General features: G+C 42.4%; 1 protein-coding gene across 1 annotated transcript in view; it reads right to left on the reverse strand.

The window, feature by feature from the left end:
• The window catches only part of gpc5c (glypican 5c), a 98,539-nt gene that overhangs the window by 21,643 nt on the left and 54,455 nt on the right, over window positions 1-22,441 (reverse strand). The window contains exon 7 of the mRNA XM_071926901.2: window positions 14,640-14,760. Within this exon, the coding sequence (XP_071783002.1) occupies window positions 14,640-14,760 (121 nt within the window). The remainder of the gene's footprint in view (window positions 1-14,639; window positions 14,761-22,441) is intronic.

The raw sequence follows: 22,441 nt of genomic DNA on the forward strand, positions 1-22,441 counted from the left end.
TGTCCCCTGTGTTGCTGTCCTCCTCACAAGCGACACATTACTTCCCTCGCTCTGACATATCAATCACTGCAAATGTCAGCAAGCACCCGAGAGGTGACACTGAGCAATCAGTGGCGGGCAGCAGTGCCAAGGAGGAGGGGTGGGGTGGAAGTGCGGTGTGGGTGGTGTTAAGGCTGGCGTGGAGCATTGAAGTACAACCAAATTATTACATGGAAAAAGAGGAGCGTTCATAAGAAAGTTAAGAAAGGGCCCCCAGAGAACAAAAAGGAGTCTGATAACTAGGTAGTTCTTTTAGACTGGAATGTATTTTTTTTTTAATAAATCCTGGCACCTGCTTTTACACAGAACAAAGTGAAAACCAATTATGGTACCTTTTTAATGGACAGCAAATAAGATATAAGAGATATTGAATGATGAACCTCAGATAATGATTTTTTTTTTTCTCCACATGGAATATATAGAATTCTGGAATAAAACTTTTAAATTCCTGGTCAGTTCTAATAATTGTGTTCATTGTACTTGGGAAAGTGTACAAGAGACCAAGCTAATTATACAGCATCATCTATGTCAAACATCTGCAATTATCTATTAGCAACCTGTTTTCCACTGGGTTCCTCTTCGAATGCATAGTTTAGTGTTGACACATCAAGCAATTCATGAACTGTGAAATCCATATTACATCTAAAGAACTGAGACATTAATATTCTTTCATTAATGCTCTTCATATCTACCTACACATGTCTTAAATAGATTATGAATCCTTTGCCATGCTCCAGCTTGTCACTATTGATTCAAGATGACTCACTTGATGGGGAGAACACATCATCTGAGCATTTTCACTCTACTATTGCCTCTAACTTATATCATTACCTTGACCTTTAGACAACATTATCACATCATACCATGACCACTGCTCTGCATGAAGAGCTTCTCAGCCCGGAACATGAAAAACTGCTCTTCATGATAACAACGCACAGCCCATCCAATCAAAAGTTTCACTGGTTCCTCCCTCTCAGTATGGGGCCACCTAATTGGACCACCTGCTGGCCCGCCCTGGAAGGGAGTCCTCCATCATCAAGGTGTTTTTTGTTCCACCACATCATGTGTGAGTTTTCCTGACAGAAATGATCCTTTGGAGGAGGAAGGTAAGAAATTGGCTTGAATACCAGATTTATAGAACATGTGGAAATATATAGACACACATGCTTCGCTACTATGAGCGACCTTTAGATAAGGCACAGTAGCAGCTGACACTGCTTGTATGCACACATATGCGCGCACACACACACACACACACACACACACACACACACACACACAAACACACACACACTCCATACATCTCATCATCAGACTATTACACATTCATGAGGAAGCCGACAGAATCAATCTTGGTATACAGGTGACCTTCACATGGATGGACCAGCTAACCGACCACCCAGCTAAAGACCTGTTGAGAGGTGGGTGGAAGGAATGGGGGCGGGGCTTGAGGTGTTGAGAGATGACTGATGCCATTGCCATTGACACTGGACTCTGTCTACCGCTCAACACATCTGACAGAAAAGGTGACCTGTTACCAATTGTCAGTGCAAGGAGAAGAGCCTGTCTGGGCTTCTGTTTGATTATAATACTGCAAAACTAAATACAACATACAATATTGAAAAAAGAGAAAAACGGGAGAAAGCTAGACAGATGCCCAGACAGAGAGTCAAGGCCTGGACAAGCATCAATGATTCTGACTGCCCAGGTAAAAGATAAGCAACCCACACAAGACTTGACTGAAGCTCATATAACTCTTTCATTCTGAGAGATAAATGTTTGATTTTCATTAGTAATTCAGCAGCAGCTCACTTGTGTCAAAGTCATCAGAAGAGCAGTTATGCAGGTATTGGTATTCTCTTGCCAGGCTAGTGATTAGCACTGCCTGCGTAGGAGAGTAGAACAGAAATCTGAAAATGATCCTCACACTAGAGGGTACTTTTGATATTGAAACATTACAGCAGTCATGTATCCCATTTATTCCTAATGCATCTGTGCACCCGCACTCTCTCGGGCCTGATCTAATACTACAGCGGAATGAGTCATGTACAACCATAACACACAGGGAAACGCAGCAGACCTGGCTTCATGAAACTCGAGTGAGCCCTTCAGAGGAGGCCGGTAAAACTTATCACTTATGCTCACCACAAAAGTGAAAGCCATTGGCAATAGCTGGATGGCTCGCATTTCACAAATGCACAGTAATGTACATGGGGGTGGCTTAGATGGAGAAATGTGAACAATATTAGACACTGGTTACAATAATGCATTTTTATGGTCATGGATTGGGCTCACATTGCAACCTGTTGACAGTCCTCTTTGTGTGTCCTGTACTCGTCCCGCCTGTTTTGAGGCTGCACTGCAAGGGGCTTTGATATGCTGTTAGAATAAGGTGCACCTGTGGCTCGGGGGCTAGCAGCTCATAATAGACACACTACAATACCTCTTTTCTGCCTCAGCATTGAGAACATCCTAACATGGACACTGACATAGCTCACGTGTCGTGATGTACTGGCTATTCTCATTGCACTTCCATTAAACCATTCTGTCACTGTGATGTACAGGAGCGAGGCTGGCTCATTAACACTGAAGCCATATTTGTAAAAACAATAAGTCTATAAGATATTTCAAAATGAAAATGCTGACTGCTGTGCAAAAAAGTAGGTTAGAATGGAAGTTTGAGTATCTATTCACTGCATCAATGCAGATAGTTTAGCAGAAGCCTGTAAGTGAGAGATAAGTAAGACGTTGGTGGGAGGAGAGTGAGAAATAGCCTCGAGAGAGTGAGAGGCAGAGAGTCAAAAGGAAGAAGAAAGAGGAAAGGAGTAAAATTCTTCCTTGGTTCTGGACAGCAGCCGTGATAAACCTATTAACCTTTCATTATGCAAAGCAACCAAATGAAAAATTTACTTCAATAAACATTTCATGAGTTCATGAGCAAATGCTCGGCTGGAACGGCTGACTGTTGTGCGCCAACACCACCCAGATAACGATTGGGTATTAGCGCTAATACCCGTGCCGTTCAGGGAACGTTAAACACAATGCCGCCTGGCCCAGCTGTCTTTAAAGCATGTTAATTAGAGAAGGAATCAATTAAGGCACTGTCGCTTTGGAAACCACAGTCACACCATCGTAGAATTGTTGGTTGGCTGCTGTCCAAGGTAGTTTGTTGGTTTGTTTTGACTATGTAGGGATTGCAAAGACTGCCAGAGGTTTTTCTTCTTTTTTTCCCCCCATTCCAATTTCAGCGCCACAGTGGTGATTTCAAAAGTAACACATAGGAAACTTTATCATGATATTCCAACAACAGAGTGGAGAAGCAAAATTCTAATTTGGCCTTGGAGCCAGAGGAAGAGAGATATACAATATTCCAATATGATTTCTTAAGGACTTTTAAATGCTAATATGCAGCGGATGGCCTCTCTCTCTCCCTATCTGCTCTCTGGTAGAAAAGAAGGATTGCGTTGCTGCACTGAAGACCAGCTCTGGGTTTCAATGAGTCTCATAAGCAGTTTCTAAAACCTTCATAGATTGCATTTCATTCCTCCATCTCCTTTAGAGTAGAAGCAGCCATCACTTCGGGGGAAGGCTCACACGTGGTATATGCCAAGCTAAGTAGTTTTAATTAAAAACAATCAATCAATAAACTGTGATAAAAACAAACACTTTATGAAAGTGATGATATAGTCTGGCATCAAATGACTCAGGACCCACAGATATATAGTCAACAAAATAGAGGGTGGCAATATTCTGGATGTGGGGAAAATGGAGGTTTGACTCGTCTATTGATGTCTTCAAAAACAACAACAACCTTTAGAAGGCCCATTCCTCTGATCTGTCACACTGTAAGGTGTACCAAGTGGGCTGCATTCTTAAGTAGCTGCAGTCTAAAAATGTACTGTGCCACAAAGCATATATCCATTCTGACATTATTCTGACTGTCCAGGGCCCCAGAGGGACAGATGTCTTTGTTCCAGAAGACTCGGCCTCCTCTTTCTGGCATGTAAACAATGCTGAATATTGTTCAGCTGTTGGCTTAGGTAGTGCTCTGCTGCTACACACACACACACACACACACACAGCAGTCTATAGATATTGGGCATATATCATGGCAGTTAGGATATGAAAACTGCTCAATGTGTTTCAGGTAAGTGAACCTGTACAGTTATATAGGTATTCCCCCACTGGTCCGGGCTGTAAGTGAGGGAGGGTATCTTGATTTTATGTCCACTATAATTACTGAACTATACTGGGAAGGGTTATGGTGTCCACATTAAAGGAAAATTCTACCCTCGGATAATCTCATATTTCATCAGTCTGTGACGTTCAATGCATCCCAGGAGTTATTTTGCAATTAAGCGTTGTAATTTACATTTTTGTTGTATCCACCTTGATCAAGAATAGTGAGTAGGATGCAAATTGCTACCATGGAGATGAACATCTAGTTCAGGTTTGCAACTGCACAGGCCAAAAGCAAAAACAAAACAAAAACAAAAACGAAAGAAAGAAAGAAGAAAGAGATAGAAGAAAGAGAGATGGAAATGGGCAGGTGAAGGGGCAGAAACAAAGAGAGGGAGAAAAGGAAAAGAAGAAAAAGAGCAGAGGCAGAAAGACGGAGCTGGCTGATAATGTTGTGTAAGCAGGTGAGGGGGCTGAGAGTAGAGGGGTTGCGAAAACAAAAACAAGATGCCAGCCTCCCCACTTAAGTCTTGCAAATCAGGTATTCCCATAAGGCTTTCAATGTACTCACAAAATATGCAATATTCTGTAGCCCTCCTCTCATCCTGCCAGCTCATCCCCCCCTCTCCCTCTCTTTTCAAAAGCATTCTTCAGTCAGAGATGATGGGGCAGGTTTGAGAGCACCGAGGGCTGAATTCCTGCGTGTATGTGTGTGTATCCTATTCACACTCAAATCCGTGGTGCCAGGAGTAACCAATCCCCTTCTGAAGGAGTTTGGAGGGAAGACAAGGCTGACAGAGAATGTGTGTGTGTGTGTGTGTGTGTGTGTGTGTGTGTGTGTGTGTGTGTGTGTGTATGTGTATGTATGTGCAATTTCATGGAGTAACAGAAAATGTGTTAATATAAAATGTAAAAATGGGAAATGTGCACACCAGGGGATAGGACATGAGTATTGCAACTGTGGCAGTGTGTGTGTGTGTGTGTGTGTGTGTGTGTGTGTGTGTGTGTGTATGTGTGTGTGCCTGTCTGTGTTTGTGTGCCATGTGTAATCTCTGGGATAATGTTGGCAAAGTAGCGAACCAGGTTTATGGATCATAAGTCATAACATTTGTATGTGTGCATCAGGGCGTGTGCTGCTGTCCCTCCCTGGCAATTTACAGCAGTATCACCTCATCAAGGGCAGCCAGCGAAGGGCCAGATTTGGCCAGAGAGAAGGATTAGGAGAAAGGGAGAAAAACCTGGATGAGAGAGAAGGAAAAAGTGACAGTAGGAATCCCTTAGAAAGTCTGCAGAAGTCTTCTTTTAAACTGAAATTCTCTCCATTCTCTCACACACACTCTCATAATGCTCATGTCCAGGACAAACATCAACTGGGAGAGAGAGAGAGAGAGAGAGAGAGAGAGAGAGAGAGAGAGAGAGAGAGAGAGAGAGAGAGAGAGAGAGAATAAGAGTGTGTGTGTGTGTATGTGTGTATGGGTCTATGTGTGTCCCTGGCCTCAGAAGAAGTGGCTGCAATTCTGTCTGCATCTCGGATTGCCTGACCAAGGAGAGACAGCCAGAAGGAAAAAAAAGAGAAGTATTTTCCAAGTATGTATGTGTGTGTGCGTGTGTGTGTGAGAGAGACAGAGAGAGAGAGAGAGAGAGAGAGAGAGAGACAGACAGAGACAGAGAGAGATTGAGAATAACAGAGACAGACAGAGAAAGACAGAGCATGCTAGGGAGAGTGACAAGGTGCAAACAGCAGCAACAGCAGATAGCTGCGCTGCTCGGCCATCCCTAGCTGCTGATCCAGTAAGCAGATATGATGTATTGTTTGTGTGGATTAATGGTGTATAATGCTGCCTGTTATGGCCAGCCAATCTCCAGACAGTTCTTAATTAACGCTGGGCCAGAGAGCCTTGGACCAGCAGATAAAGAGGCTGAACTGGACAGCATTAGCAAGTCTCAGATACAGCACTTCGGCAAAAGCCTGCACTGCTTTCCATAATATGGAAAATCCAACTGATTCACATGTGAATCAGTTGGATTCTAAAATCAAAAGTACTTTTCTGCTGTTGTCCTTGTCCATGGTTAAAGATGGAACAGGATAAAAACCCATGATCCAAAGCTGACAGCCTGTTTATTTGCCTTGTTGACCTTTTCATGTGAAATCCATAACACGCTGTAGATGATGAAAAGACAAAGAAGAAGAAGTAGTTTAAACACCAGATGGGTGAAAGCTGGGCCGGATTATCCATATATCGCATCGGGCCGGGAGTGAATCTGAATTGTTCCGGTTCTGAAAAAATAAATACAAAGCAGTCAAAATTTAGTGGCTTAAACAACTGGTTTGGTTAGTTTTTACACCAACTTTGCCGGCTGGGCGGTGTTTGGACCTTCGAGCCAATCACAGTGCTTAAAAACACGAGCCCCACCCAACCGGGAAGCCATGCCACGTTAAACAAACTCACATCAAATAACCGGCACAGTTTAGTCTGAGCCGCGGAGCTGACAGGTTGTGTTGTGAAATCACCAGCAAGGATGGTTGGTGTCCGGCCGACTGTGGTGGGCTGGTCTGGACAAAAGTCCAGGTCCATCCCATTGTCTCAATGTGCTGCTCCTTTCACCTTCTGCAGCTCCCATGGTCACATCAACTCACCTGAAGTGATTGTTTGCTACAGTTATTGAGCTTGCTTTATTTTGTGGTATGTGGGGCCTTCTCTGTGGTGCTGAAGTTGCATTAGATGTCTGTGTAATGATTTTTTTTATTTTTTGTATTATGATTTTTTTTAGTCATGCTCTGTAATGGTTTGGCATTTAGTCTTCATTCAGGCCTTTGAAAATTTATGATGGAAACAATGATTTTTAACATGATGTCTTTGATATGAGTTGCATTCAAATTTAATACAGTATAGCTCTGTGTGTAAAGCCTAAAATGGCATTTGTAGGCTCAAGTTAATCTATGGTGTAAAGTAATTTGTTGGTTAGGACATTGTGTTATATTTGTCTGCAGTATGTGTGTTGAGCCTGTATTGTTTAAGTTAATGTAAATGTATGATCTTTATTGCCATAGTAAATTTAACTTTTTTGCGTGTCAAGTGGACAGAGGGGGGCACTTCAAGTGAGGTCACCCTAGGGCACCACACTGTGTTAATCCGGGCCTGGGTGAAAGTTATTGTATCAGGACAATTCAGACTGACTGGCAAGTTCTCAATAACACAAGCGTACTGAATTGACTTAATTCTCAACAGATCGCTAACCGCCTCACAAGGAAACATTTACTGGATGTCGTGTGGATCTTTGTATCTAGAGAACATATCAGCTCAGGCAAAACATTTCTGGTAAAATAGGCGTGGGTGCACCCTCTCACTGTTATTGCTTAACCAAGAGACTTTTAAAATTACAGAGAAGTCTCCTATCATGTGATGTGAGTCATGCTTTGAACAAGTTTTTGAACAATAGCAGAGCCACACACCCCTGCAATGGAAACGAGCGCAGGCCGGTATAGCGTTGCTAACCGTTAGTGACACTTAATTGGCCATGAGCTCACACTAAACCTCATGAGTCAACTCACAGGACACTAAACAAAAACACTGTGGAGTCGGGGTGTCACGCCCTGCTCCTGTCAGGCACTGATTGAGACAGATTGTGTGTGTATGCATGTGTGTGTACACACTTGTGGCTCCTGTCAAACAAATGATGAAGATGCCGGTGAGCGGCGTATGGCAGTTTGAGCGACATCGACAGTTTTCAGAGAGTGTGTTAGAACGGCTTCTTCACCTGCGAGCATCTAGCTAGTCGGTGAAAAGCCTGTTGTGTGGGATGTGAGGGTCAACAGTGAGCGAGGGGCGCTGCTGTCTTGCTGGGACGCTACAGTATAGGCTTTCAGACTTCAAAGGGGGCTTCAGAGGTCCCTGGGGCAGTGGGGTGGGAGATTGTGAAGGGCCCTCCTGACATGGTACACCACCAGGGCGCTCGCTATGAGGGACGTCCATCATTGTGGTCATCATTATCCCACCTATAGGCTTCATCAATGTGGATTTCTAAAGTACATATATACAGTGCATGTGTGAGAGAGAACAAGACAGAGATAAATAAATAAAGAGAGGTATCTATCTTTTATTGAAACATCTAACAGATCCTATAAACCGTCCACCCACCAGGAATAAATTTGCCTCAGAAAGCCAACACCCTCTCCTTCCTTCACTAATATTTACTAAAGCACTTTTCAAGCCCATGTAAAGCCACAGGAGCCTATAATCCCTGCTGCAGATAACCTTTGGTACGTGGTGTTATGACTTGGTCTAATCAAACGCACACCCTCTCGGGCTGAAAAGGGGATTTCACCGCAGAGCCTGATTCTTAAAACTACGTGCCAGAGCCACAAACAGGTCACATGCCTTCTCCACAAGACAAGAGTCACAGTCTTCATGGATGAGAGCAAATTTCTCATTTATGGCCCAACATGGAAAAACAGGCACAGCTGAGTGGATCCTTCAGTACTTCAGAATGGTATATTACATTAAAATGGTAAATAAATAACTCTGCCTGAATGATTGATTATTGACTCAAAACATGCAATTTGATCGAACCATTTTTGGTGCAGAAGTTAAATGAGCCTTGGTTCATAAAGTTTGGTTCCCAGGCTAACAAAGTTAAGAGCCCTGGCCATAGAGACTTGTTGCTGTATCGTTGCCACAGCAGCAGCAACGAGCAGCAGGGCTCCTGTGAAGGCCAGCTCCATCATCTTCTTCAAGTGGAAAGAATCTGTCCCCTCCCTGTGACTGGCTGCCAGCTCAGCCCAAGCACTCTCTTCATCCCTGGCTTACACTAACTCTTTAAAGCTTAAAGCCGTCCTGACATGGCTGCAGGCGTGGCTAAACTTAAATGAGCCATATACTGTGAAGGCATAATAAAGTCCTCACATAACCAACTGGGGATGACTCTCATATATCCAGTGGGAGAAATGCTGATGAAAAGGGACTAAATGTTTTGAGTAGCCTACATGTGCTTTAACAGTTAGCCAAACCCTTTTTTATTTAATTTTCCAGTCCTCTACCAAGCATGCACAAACATATTTTTGTGAGAGAATAGAGCAGACAGTGACTCTGAGTACCTACACTAACTTATGGATCTAGGAATCGATTGGATCCACAGAGGGGATGTGCTGTGTGTGTGTGTGTGTCCAGTGTATGAAGCACGTGTGCTCTCTGGGGACGGACCTGGCCGGGCCAAAGGCCAAACCAGACGGCAAAGCAGTAGTCGATCCCATCAATCACACACACAACAGGCCTCTCTGTACCGTTTTAACGCTGGACTCTCTCCAACTCACCATCCAACATCTCCCCGAAGCACAGCTTTCACCATCTCTAATGATGCCATCCGTGTTTGTGCGTGTACGTGTGTGTGTTTGTGTGTGAGAGAGAGAGAGAGAGAGAGAGAAAGAGAGAGAGAGAGAGAGAGAGAGAGAGAGAGGAGGAATGAGTGTGTGTCTGAGTGTTTTTCTCCTGCACTGCATGTTGCCACTGATGAGACACATACACTAAACTGCAAATTGACAAGCTGACAAACGATCTGGTCTTAATACTCGCATGGAAACAGATAGACCATTGTAAGAGAATCCCCACCCAAAAACAGCTGGGCTGATGGCCGGGAATCAAAAATCCCCTTTGAAACATTTATTGTCCACATTAGTAATATTTACAGGCAGAGAGAGAGAGAGCGGATAGTGGGAGAAGATACACAGAGGAGGACTATAACTCGGCCTATTCATTTAATGGACCATTTTATAGGAGGTCAAGAGATTAGAGGGCTTGCCTCTCAAATCTCTTGTGTGTGTATGGTGTGTGTGTGTGAGTGTGTGTGTGTGTGTGTGTGTGTGTGTGTGTGTGTGTGTGTGTCAGCCCAGCATTTACATACAAGTTTCAACATTCACATTCACAAAAATTGATGTTGATGTTCACCCCACAACCCTGTCTACTGTGTGTGTGTGTGTGTGTGTGTGTGTGTGTGTGTGTGTGTGTGTGTGTGTGTGTGTGTGTGTGTGTACACACACTATTTTTTTGTTAACATAATGTTTTTGGAAACAAACCTTTCTTTCTCTACAGGCTACAGTCAGTGAAGGAATATTCAGGGGAATTTTAAATAAAAACATAAAATAAAATATTATAATATATATATAATATAATATAATTATATTATAATTATTATAATAATATAATACAACTTAATAATTCAATATTTAAATAAACAGACAATTAAATATATAACATGTATTAATCTAATCATCTATTAATTTATTCATTTCAGTGTGTGCGATGAAATAAATCACACACAAATAAATATAAATATATAAATATGTTTAAATATATAATAAATATATTCACGGGTGGGTAAATGTTTATTTCGAGATTTTGTATGATATAGTGGGAGACATGTTTGCATTAGCAGACAAAAATGGAAGCAATTGGTCATTCTCTCGGTTTCTTTTAGAACAATTTGCGTGAAGGCGTTTCTGTAAAATTCAACCAATCATTCAGCTGTCTGACTCTGATGGATGAACTTGACAGATATATTTATTTCATTGTATGTGCCACACTTGCAACATTGAAATAAATAAATGAGTAGATAATTATTTAAATAATATACATTTAATTGATTGGCTATTTATTAATACAATTATTCATTTCATTATGCTTTTTTTTAAATTATGCTTACATTTCACAATTTTATTAATTATGCAGATATATATACTGTACATATTTATGCTGAATTTTCACAATTTAATTAATTAAATATTTATATATATATAGTCCAAATTTTGTCCAAATAATTCCTCCATAGCAGTGGCTGGTAAGTCTCATAATTCACCAGCTACTTTCACTACTTTAGAAGCCAATATAATTTTAGAATAGAAAAGGATCTCCAAATGATGGTTGATCACTTGCCAAAGTGGCTGGTAGCCTAAACAAATTTAGGAATAAGATTCAGTAGCATTTGGCAATGTCCACCCTTTGTGTGTATGTGTGTGTGTCTGGCAGTGTCTGTGTGTTTGTGTGCGGGTGTGAGTGTCTCCATACTTATGTGTGTAAACCATTGCCTCCTATATGTCATACTCCCACCCACCTACACACACTCACACACACACACACACTCATGTGTGGCTATGAGTGCTTTAAGAGGAAAATGTCACGGCTAGACCAGGGGTCAGAGACTGTGTGATAAAACAGCAGCAGTTTCCAAATCCTCTTAGTGCCACAGTGCTCCGACGAGGGACTGACTGCTCTCCACCAGTCTGTCATAATATATGCGTCTCAACCTCACTAATCTCGGGAGTGGAGATTATTCAAATTAGTGAAATGTTCAGATTAGGGAAGTTCATTGAAACACCTGTGCAAAGCTTAGTCAAAAACTGAATACACAGTGAATAAAGTACATACATAAAGTACTTAATATAGGGTTGCATCTTCTTGAAACTATAACTACTTTTTCCTCAGAGCATATGATTTTTTTCTAAAGAAATACATTTATTCATCTCTGAAAATGGACAATGCATTTCCTGGCTAATAGGGGCTACTGTATGTCTCTTTCTATTTTAGGATTTGCCTTTATGCTTCACTAATGCTGGTGCAGTTTCCTAAAAAAACACATTTGTTTCAGTAATCTTAGCAGGTGTGTCATACACATCGTTTTCACTTACACAATAACACAGCATGTATGTATGTCTGTGTCCAAGAAGAAGCACTGTCACCCTTGAAAAACAGGCATTTGTGCTGCTAAATAGTACATATAGATATTCATTAGGCAAAGGCCACACAGACAATAATACCATATTCGTTTTGTCATGTTAATTTTGTTTTCGTGGCTCCAGATGAACTGCGTAATAAAAAAATTAAAAAATTAAAAAAACAGCAACTCCTGAGCACTAGAATAGGTGACTGGAAAAAACGCATCATCCTTGGGAGTCATTTTAATGCCTGATTCTACCAATCAGCGTAAAAGATAGATCTATCCGTGTACTCAAGTCATCCTCTATATGTCTCATTAGCACAGTGTAATTGAGTTTGAATAAAATCTTAAGGTTATTACCGATCATTACTACAAGGTATGGGAACACCTGGGAAGACCATCCGAAGGGCCTTTTCTGGATGTGTCTATGAAAGTCAAAACCTGTCAATGGCGGTACTTCACGCTTATCATAATTAACTTTATAGCCTGAGAGGGGGCTGAAGGTGTCGAGTAAGATTTGTAATTCGGAAAGGGATCCAGATGGGCTTAAACACAAGATTATATAATCTACAAATAAACATATTTTGTGGATTGACTGGCCCGCCTGGAAGACTCTTATATGAGGGTCCTGTCTCACAGCCTCTGCCGAGGGCTCTATAGCAAGGATAAAGAGGGTCGGGGACAAAGAACAACCTTGTCTGTCTTGCTCAATCTAGCTGACAAAAAAGGCAGATGAGATCATTCCATTAGTTGTTATTTCAGCCAGTGGTTTGTAGTAAAGCGTTTTTACAGTTACAGCAGTTGATAATTGAGAAAGTATTGCCGCTCCAACCCGTCAAAGGCCTTCGTAGCATCTAAGGATAGTTAAGAGCCTACATAGGTTGTATGCAGAGGATGTGATTCTGACCAAAACCAGTTTTATCTAAATTAATCAGTTTAAATATTAACCAGGGTAAATACTGACCAGGCCATTTAGTCGCAGTCACAGTTAAAATGTTAAAGTTATATGTTATACGTTAAAATGTCTTAAATTAGAGGTCAAAACATTTTAACTGTCAGCATCAACAAGGATATTCAACCAACTGAGTGCTGTTTGAAGCATATTTTTGCAACTCTCCATGCAGTTATCTTTCATTATGCCTTTGAGTGTTAAATAAATAATATTTTAAGGTAGACATACTGTAAGTGTGTGAAACTGTCTGCGTGCAAGCATGTGTGAGAAAATGTATTTGTGCACTGTTTAATTATGCTGGGTGCATCTTGGAAAGGCTGGCAGATTATACAGTTCAACACTCTGTGATCCTACGCTATGCTCTTATCTGGCGCACACACAAAAGCTCAGCCAAGCTCTGCCACCTGGTCTAGAATCAAGGTAGGCTTTTCAACCCTGTAAATGTCAACAGGACACCCGCTCAACTCCGCATAGTTACCATGACAACAGGGTACTTGGCAGCCACCATGCACTGCATGATGGGATGTTGGGGTGTGACAGCAATGATCTTGAGCTGTCAGTGGCAGACAGGTGGACAGGCTGGCTGAGAGATACGCGCAAAATACAAGATGTAGGCAAACAGAGAAAGAAAAAAAACGGAAGGAGAGAGAGAGACAGAGAGAGAGCGAGAGAGAAGAAAGCGGGAGAAGAAAGAGGGAGATGAGGGTGAGACAAGGAGAAAGAAAGATATTGACAGAATATAGAGAGAAATAAGAGCAAGAAAGGAACAGGTGGCACAATGTCAAATATTAACGGAGTAAAAGAGAGGACGAATGAGAAGGGCAGACAGTTTGTTTGGGAGGAGAGTAGGACAATATCAGCAATCAATGAGGGGCTGAAATGGGAAAAAAGACAGAGAAAAAAAGAGGGATATAGAGATAGAAAGCGAGAGATGGCCGGTGCACTATCTGTGGGCAGGATTTTCAGGGCAACAAAAGGGCAGCCGGGCGGAGGGGAACCGAATCCGGGTCCGTTTGTCTCCCCAAATGGCCTCTAGGGACTGTGTGAAATGGCCCTTTTCTTCCTGGCCCCTTTCAGCCCTAAACCCCATCTACATGACAAACAGTGTCACTTTGAAGCCGCTTGTGTCATCTCTGCCTATCTGTCACTCACTCCTGACCTTTTGCTCCTGCCTCTCATCTTTCTTTTTTTTTTTTCTTTCCACAGTCATTCACTTTTTCTTTTTTTTTTTATCACTGTCTCCCTTTCACCCTCCATCCTTCTCATTCATCTTTGATATCTGCCTCTCTACTCAAAACAAGCCTCCCAATCTGAAGAAACCGGTGAGGAGGGTTCAACAATTCCTCGGACTCTGTGTTGTGCTCTTTGAGGTTTACAGTGTCGTGACAACAGCCCTATCATCCAAGATTTAAGTGCTGTTTGCTTACTTAATATTTTAATGAATGCAGCAGTGCTGACTAATGACACAGAAAACCTTGCAGTCACCCACTGGGCCAAAACAAATGAATGAACAAGCGAAAGAAAGGCCAAAAGACCCCCTCCCCTTGATTTTGTCACGGAGGACAAAAAACAAGCAAAAGCCAACCTAGTACTCACATGATTTACAGTCTGTCGATTGTAAAGCAGACTTAATCACTGATATGCTGGACATCTAACTTTGGATAGGAACACATACGAGGTGAATGTGTGTAAAAACAACTCAGTGTTATATTAAATTTGGATGTGTGATGGGAGTTGTCTGGATGCTGTGCAGCAGTCCTACCTGGTTGAAGCGCTCCAGCCTCTCCTTGACCTCGGCCATGGTGGGGTTAGGGCTGCGAACTTTGACCTCTGGGTTCTGCCTCTGGGCCTGCAGACCATTTCCTACCACTCTGCCAGTATAGCTGTTAGGGAAAAAAGGGATGCAGGGAGGGAAAGATATAGAAAGACAAATTAGAATCCCGTTTGAAAACAAACAAACAAACAAACAACAGCAAACAAACAAACAGCCTAGAGCATCTAAAGCTGGTTGATGGTCAGAGCTGGGAAGAGATGGTCTGATCTGGTTAAGGTGGTAAATGAGAACACTGCTGCTGGTAGACCAACTGAGACTAAAATATATACTGAGCTGGTCATCAGCTACACCAGCATTTATGGTCAGAGCAATGACCAGCATAGACTGGACACCAGCATAACCAGCTTGGCTGGTCTTGGCTGTTCTTTCAGCAGGGATAGATTTTAGATTCAAAGTCTTGTCACTAGTCACTATTATGTAATTTAAAAGGCACTAGTCACTAAAATAGCCACTAGCACTTAATTTTACTCACTAGTCAGTATTTTGGAAGTTACTATACTCCAATACCCTATCAAACATTGTTACTAGTTGCTACAGACTAGTAGTTTTGCAAAGATTACTAGTTTTTATTCCATTTGATGCTATCAACATTTTCAAAACCTACCATTGTATGATCAACATCTAGTTTTGTTAATTATTTGAAAAGTATTTAGTAATAACAAAAATGTTGACATATTATTTGGAATAAAAACTTGATTAGCAACAGCAGAATAGTGACAAGTAATAATGAGAATAGGGACTGGTGACTAAAAAATAAGTATTAGTGGCAAATTTTTAGTGACCAGAGCTTTTTAGGGAATGAATGAGGAAAATGAAGTACTCAGACTGCACTCAGACGCTCATCAGAAATTACCCTGCCTCACTGAGGAAGTGCAAGTACATGTACTTTCAAACCCATTAACAGTGGAGGGAGAAGATGTTAATGTTGAAACACACTCACTCTCTCACTTTCTTGCCCTCTTTCTCACTCTGATGCTCTTACACTCATGCAAAACACACACACACACACACAAACCCGCCAACAAAAACACACACACACCAACTAATACACACACATATAGTACATACACACACAGAATATACACACACAGAAGGCTGGGTGTGTTACACACATGCGCACGTGCACACACACACACACACACACACACACACACACACAGAGTAGGTTGAAGGCAGAGTGATCAAAAAAACTTAAAAAGAGCAGTGGGGAGGAGGAACACCAGTCCTATATGTGCTGGCATCAACTCAAATGATGCTTTCCTTTTAAGTGTTCCACTGCCAGCACAAGGCTGATAAAGTGATTTCACTTATGGTAATCTCAGGCAGACTGAATCTATGAGTAGCGAAGTGTGGATGTGTGTGTGTGTGTGTGTGTGTTTATGCGTATGCACGTGTCAGCATCTGTAAATCTGTGTGCGTGTGTGCGTGCACGAATTTGTATATTTTCATGTGAATATGTGTGGTAGCGATCATAAAAGTGCTGAACTTGAGAATCTCTGGCCTGTGATCTAAGCAATGTCTTGATAAGGTCTATGCTCCTTCATCTTGCTGAAACAGCACTTTACAGAGGGCCCATAAAAATGCTAAAATTTCTCCTCGCTTTACCCTCTGTCTCTCCACATTTCTCTCCATCCCTCTACCTTCTTTATTTCCCGTGCCTCCCTGCGTCCCCCTCCCCTTGCCGTCCTGCAGTTTGCTTAGCTAATGCCCTCCCCACTGTCTGCTCTGACAACAAATGAAGCTCTTAATTGCACCTGCGGCTCTGAATCCTGTCTTGACAAGAGGGAAACAATCGATAGCTTTTGGACTTTCAGCTTCCCCCCTCTGACATAAATGATTAATTGAAAAATCAAACGGCTCCCTAAGCACTGGCTGAAAGTCGAGGCCTGTGCGTTAGCGGGTGTGTGTGTGTGTCTGTCTTAAGGCTTGGCTTGGGAAGACAGTATTGGCGCGGAACTGAACTCATCAGATGGGAGGCTAATGAAAGGGAAATGTCAGGGTGTGTTTGGTAGTGTGTTAGACCTGGGACATTTCATTGCAGGGTATGTTTGATATTAGGTGGAGGATGTGACAGCTGACCACAGCAGGACATCCCAGGGCTGATTACCTGATAGACACATAATTGGTGTCTGCGCTGTAAATTTCTGGACAGATCTGGAGCAGACATCAGATGCTATGATAAGACGACTGCCAAAGGCCAATAACGACCTGTTTCAACACAGTTCTCCCTATAGCCCTGTCTCTGTCTTTTTCCTAGCCTGAATTCCAAGGCACACATTTAGCACGCCGCTTTCCATCTCTTTTTCTCGGAGTAAAATGCGACAGCGAACATAGCGCAGTACAGATTGTGAAAGGCAGAAGAAAAGATCGCAGCGACCGAAAAACGTCACCCTTTTTGTGTGTGGATGTCAAGTGATTAACAGCTCTCTGCGATCAATAGTCCCCACTCTCCTCTGGTGTTCTCAGAGACTTGACCTCAACAAACATACAAAATACAAAAATACACAATAATGAATACCTACACGTGTGCAATTTCTGACTCCTCGCTCTCTGACTCCTTTTCACAGAACTGACTTATTCCAGTGTGATTACCCCCCTGAAGCGCTTTCCTAAAGGCTGCTTTGTCTGTTCTGCTCTCCCCCTCTGCCTGGAGCGGAGCCTAGCAGTGACCTCCACTCCCTCCAGCTGACCCAAAACTGACCTGACTTGGCCTGTTAAAAGTTCCTACAGGAATGCTCAGGGGTTGCAATGCAGAATAGAAAAATCAAATGTTTTTTTCAAGGTGTCCAGCGAGAGAGAAAAAAAAAAGGTGGTGCATTTGGGAGTGTGCTGTAAGAGCACGGCTTATTTTCCACCACCGTTCCACAAAAGAGTGCACACAATTACTGGCAACTCCAAAGATGAGCCAAAAAGACTGTATGAAAGAAACATAAGCAAGCTGGTTAGATTCAGATTGTTCTAATTGTTCTAATTGTTCAATTCTAATGCATTTGTGTTGCTGCAAACTGTGTGCAGAGCTCTATGCCAGGATCCCATGGCTCAGATGTACTGAGATGAAACTGACTGGATGTGGTTATCAATTGTAGGAATACAACATACATTTTTGTTGCAATTTTGTGTCAATGATACAATTATTTTAGCATAAAAACATAACAGAAAGCTAATAAAAAAACAAGGAAAAAAGAACAAAAAACCTTTTTGTTGGTTGATGCTGAAACCCATTTACATGCATCCATTTTGTCAAGACTTGATTATTGCAATGAACTGTTTTCTGGCCTACCAAGCTCCAGTTTCCAAAATCTTCAACTCGCACAAAATGTTGCTGCTAGAATATTAACTAAAACTAGAAAGATTTACCACATTACACCCATTTTTACCTCCCTTCACTGGCTCCCAATTCCAGCCAGATCTGACTTTAAGGGCTAGCACCATTATATGGGCTAGCACCATTATTTTTATTTAACCTCGTCGCCTGTTGTGTGCTCCCTTGTGCCCTCCAATGGCAGGACGCTGGCTAACTTACTGTCCCAACAATCAAGAAAGAATTAGCAGGCAGCAAAGCGTTTTCCTACTGAGCTGATCTTTGGAACCAACTTCCCCCTGCAGTTAAGGAGGCTAATTCTTTGGAAATCCAAACTCTCAATGTATTTTCACTGCCATATGACCAACCCTTGCCCTGTCTAGTTTGGGACCAACACAGTCTCTTCTCTTACCTTAGTTTAGACAGCATTAATATAGGAAGCAGCCGTTGGGAACCCAGTCTAGGGCTGCCTCTTGGTTGCTGCATCATTACTCTCACTGTCTCTCACTGCTGTCTGTGTGTGTGTGTGTGTGTGTGTGTGTGTGGCTGTCTATTTGTCTTTACTCTTTCAGACACCTCTCACACGCAGTGATTTTACCTGGCAGTGGACGCAGGTGCTGCCCTAGCTTTTGTGGATGCTACCGCTGGCTGAAGTCCCATATTTCTATTGCTATTTTCTGTCTTGTGGTTTGTTTTGTTTCCTTGCGTTTTATTTTGTTAACTTCATTCCAACCCATTGCTTTGCAGCAGTTATAGATTTTCTTACTTGAAATGAAAGAACTTCCGCCGGAGAGTAACACATTGAGTGTGATTCCGGCCTAAGTTTATTGGTAAATCTCACTTTGAATTGAATACTACTACTTCAACAAATGTATGAAGAGGATCCACCGATCCTCTTCAAATCCCTTTGAAATGCTCTGTCAAGCATCAGTGCTTGCTTCTTCACTTCAGAGCATTTTCTGGTATAGGTTGAATCTGGTTCTATAGAGTGAACTCTATAGAAGAAGTGAGAGGGTGGAGACTATAGAGTGAACTCTATAGTGGTGGGATGTTCTCCACTGAAGGTCAAGACTCGCCTTGAGGCAAGGCCTCTGATGATGTGGAGAGAGGACACATACCAATGCACTGTGTGTGTGTGTGTGTGTGTGTGCATTCATCTGTCAGCAAGGTGTCATTACAATCACCAAAGCGTGTAACTTAAAAATTTCAGGCCACCTGTGCCGATAACATGCAAAACAACAGCCTAACTACTACTGACTGAGAATGTATGAGAAATCTCATCATGGCTGTTGCTTCAGATTTATGCCAATACTAACTGATGGCTCGACTTATGAAGGCACGTGTGTGTGTGTGTGTGTGTTTGTGCGTGTGTGTGTGTGTGTGTTTGTGCGTGTGCATGTGTCTGTGTTTACTGTTTCAAGATGCAGTCTTCAGAAGACACAGGGCATTATTGACCCATATATAATTGGCCGATCAATTGGACTAAAGCTGATTCTGCCAAACAGTTGACTGCCTAAATATTTGACACTGAAATCTTTCGGTTTCCATCTTTGGTGGCTACACTTCTGCATGTAAATTGATTTGGATAAATGATTGCTCCAAAACAAACATCAGAGCAAACTGACGAGAGGGAAAGTGTAAGCTAACGGAGAGTAATAGTTGAAAGGAGATGAGGGTATGCATGTGTATGTGCGCGTGTGTGTGTGTGTGTGTGTGTGTGTGTGTCTGTGCCTGTGTGTGTTCTACTATTACAGCTGAGGTGGCCAGTGGATTAGGGCTGGTGGTATTGCTGTCAGGGTAAACAGGAAATTGTTGGTGCGCCATGATTGCTCTACCCTCCCTCCCTCCCTCCCTCCCTCCACCTTCCCAGCTGCTGTGGCCTCGGGTTTGGATGTGTGTTGAATTATTCACAGTCTAGCCCATTGATAATTAAACATGGGGTCATGACAGCCGTAGTCTTTAAAGAGGTCATGGGATTTTTTTTATTTTGGTGACATCTTTGGTGATAAGCAGTGATTGCTGTGGTGTTTTTGCACTGCACCTCCCAGCATTCACTGTGACGTCTTTTTCCTTGGATTTTCTGTTGAAGTTTGAGGTTCTGTATGTACCAGATCCTTTATTTGTCTGTTCAGCCAAGGTGGCTATCTCCAGTCATACTAACTACCAAGTGTTTCTACTTTTTATTCCAAGTAAAGCACTGCTGCTGCTGCTGGAAACATAAAAAGCACCAGAGAATTTGGGGTATTTACCTGATGCTGGGTATTTAAGTCAGCAAATGTGAAATCAACCATGAACTGGGCATAGGTTGAATCACTGTTGTGTTATATTAATCAGCGAAATGTAACGTTTTTTCTTATAAAAATGTGGTGTATTATTACTTTCAGTGTGTGTAACGTGGGATCTGTGCAGAGGAGACTGAGAAAAGATCAGGAGAGGAACCTGGAGGGTTTAACTCCTTCTACTAAACCTCAATCCACCGTTCAGAAATTACTTGGGTGAGATGTTGTAGGCTAAGTATAAACCTAGATGTAGGTGCAATGGAGGGCTAGTATATTTTAATGTAGATGAGTATTGGTGCGTAGAGGGTGGTTGTAGGACACCAGAACTTCTTGCCTTCTGGGCGTGTCATTGGCCTAATTTAATTTAATGTGTGATTGGAGGTCCCCATTTGACAACTCCAATGACGGACCCACTCACTTTCTACTATCCAAGCTGGGCTTCTTCATGGGTGGTCGCCCTCAACAGCATAAGGGGATAGCTACATTAGATCCTATGTAATGGTAAATCTCACCAGGGCAGCCTAAGGGAGACCCAGTGTTGCTGCTTTGTGCCTGAACCCTTTGCCCGTGGCAGACTCTAAGAGACACGCTGCTCAGGATTCCCCCACAATGGGAGCTACCACAGCAGCACTACATAAACACCATAGACCTGCATGACAACTGGACACTAACGTGATACACACCCACTAGCTCGCCTCTGGTGCCACCACGCCTGGGTGTTAACACGTGCACCATGTAAATTTGGGGTTGCACGCGGATTTGGGTGTGACAGCAACAGGTTAAGTAACAGGTACCTCAAAGTTTCAACCAACAAAGTGTCAAACATGGCCGCATCGTGGGGTTCACACAGCATCCATGCATCCTATGACTGGCCAGAGAAGCATGTCACATTCTCACCTGCCTAAGAATCATACAGACAGATGATTCTGCCTGGTGTGCGCCGGTTATGGATGCTGAGCCCTGTGATGGAGTGCATGATTTTCCCTGAAAGTTTCATTCTGACACTTGCTACTGTGTTTATGCGCTTGTCTCTGTTTTTGCAGTTACTGCACAGACCTAGTTGAAGTAGTTCCTGTTGACTATTTCATAACCTAACCCTGTTACTTTAATTGTACTAATGTATTGTCATTTATACTGCTGTATTATTGTAATGGCCACTTTATCTTTAATTAGTGCACTTGTTTATTTATTAATTCCAGAGCCCCATATGTATTGTTGCATTCATTACATCCATTCATCTGTTGGCAATTGGGGCAATAAAGTTTCCTGGTGTTATCTTCCTGCCTTATTTACTCCCTCTGACCGGGAACTAGGTCTCATTAGATACAAGCTTTAGCCAAGTGCAGGTAGAGGTTCTCCTCACACCCACAGACACACAAACACTCATCTCACACACCTCTAATGATGGCAATGGTGGAGGGCTCTTAAGCCAGAAGGGACACCCAGAGACAACAGCTTAAGGAGGTCAAGAAACTCTTGCTCTGCAGCTTTGTTAGAATACACATGCGCGCGCACAAACACACACACACACACACGGACACACACATGGGTGGCATTAATAACAGAGAACTAATATATATATATTTTTTACAAAGCAGGGAAGGATTAACTTTAGTTTAAAAAGTGAAGTACACTTGTGATCTATATAGTTGAAGCTGAGGAGACAGCAGCTGCTATTGCTTACACTTTTATAGAGTTTTAAAATAGATTCCACTTGAGTTCTACATTTTTCAAGGGAGTGGACACTTTTCAGCAAGAGATGCTGTTGACCGGTTCAAAATAAATGGAAAATGTGCACACAGTATGAAAAGACATTTGTTAGGGGTGTGTTCACGAGGAGACAGGACCCAGATGCAGAATCGAACAAAAAACGGTTTTATTTCCAAAGATAACAGAGAAACTCCTTGCGGGAAAAAATGAGACCACGAGCAGGCAAAAAATAACTGAGAGTGCCCCGGAGGGAAAAAACTCTAGAAAACTGGAACTACAGTTTCAACAAGAGATACGCAGTGAATACACTATGACGGGAGGTCTCCACGAGAGCGAGGCGGCAGGAGACTTGAGCATGAGCGGGAATCAACTGGCACTGGGGGAAACTAGGAGTAGGCTTAAGTAGCCGGGCTGATGACAGGATGAGAAACAGGTGTGCC

The sequence above is a fragment of the Centroberyx gerrardi genome, chromosome 13 (assembly GCF_048128805.1).
Source record: "Centroberyx gerrardi isolate f3 chromosome 13, fCenGer3.hap1.cur.20231027, whole genome shotgun sequence".
NCBI lineage: Eukaryota > Metazoa > Chordata > Actinopteri > Beryciformes > Berycidae > Centroberyx > Centroberyx gerrardi.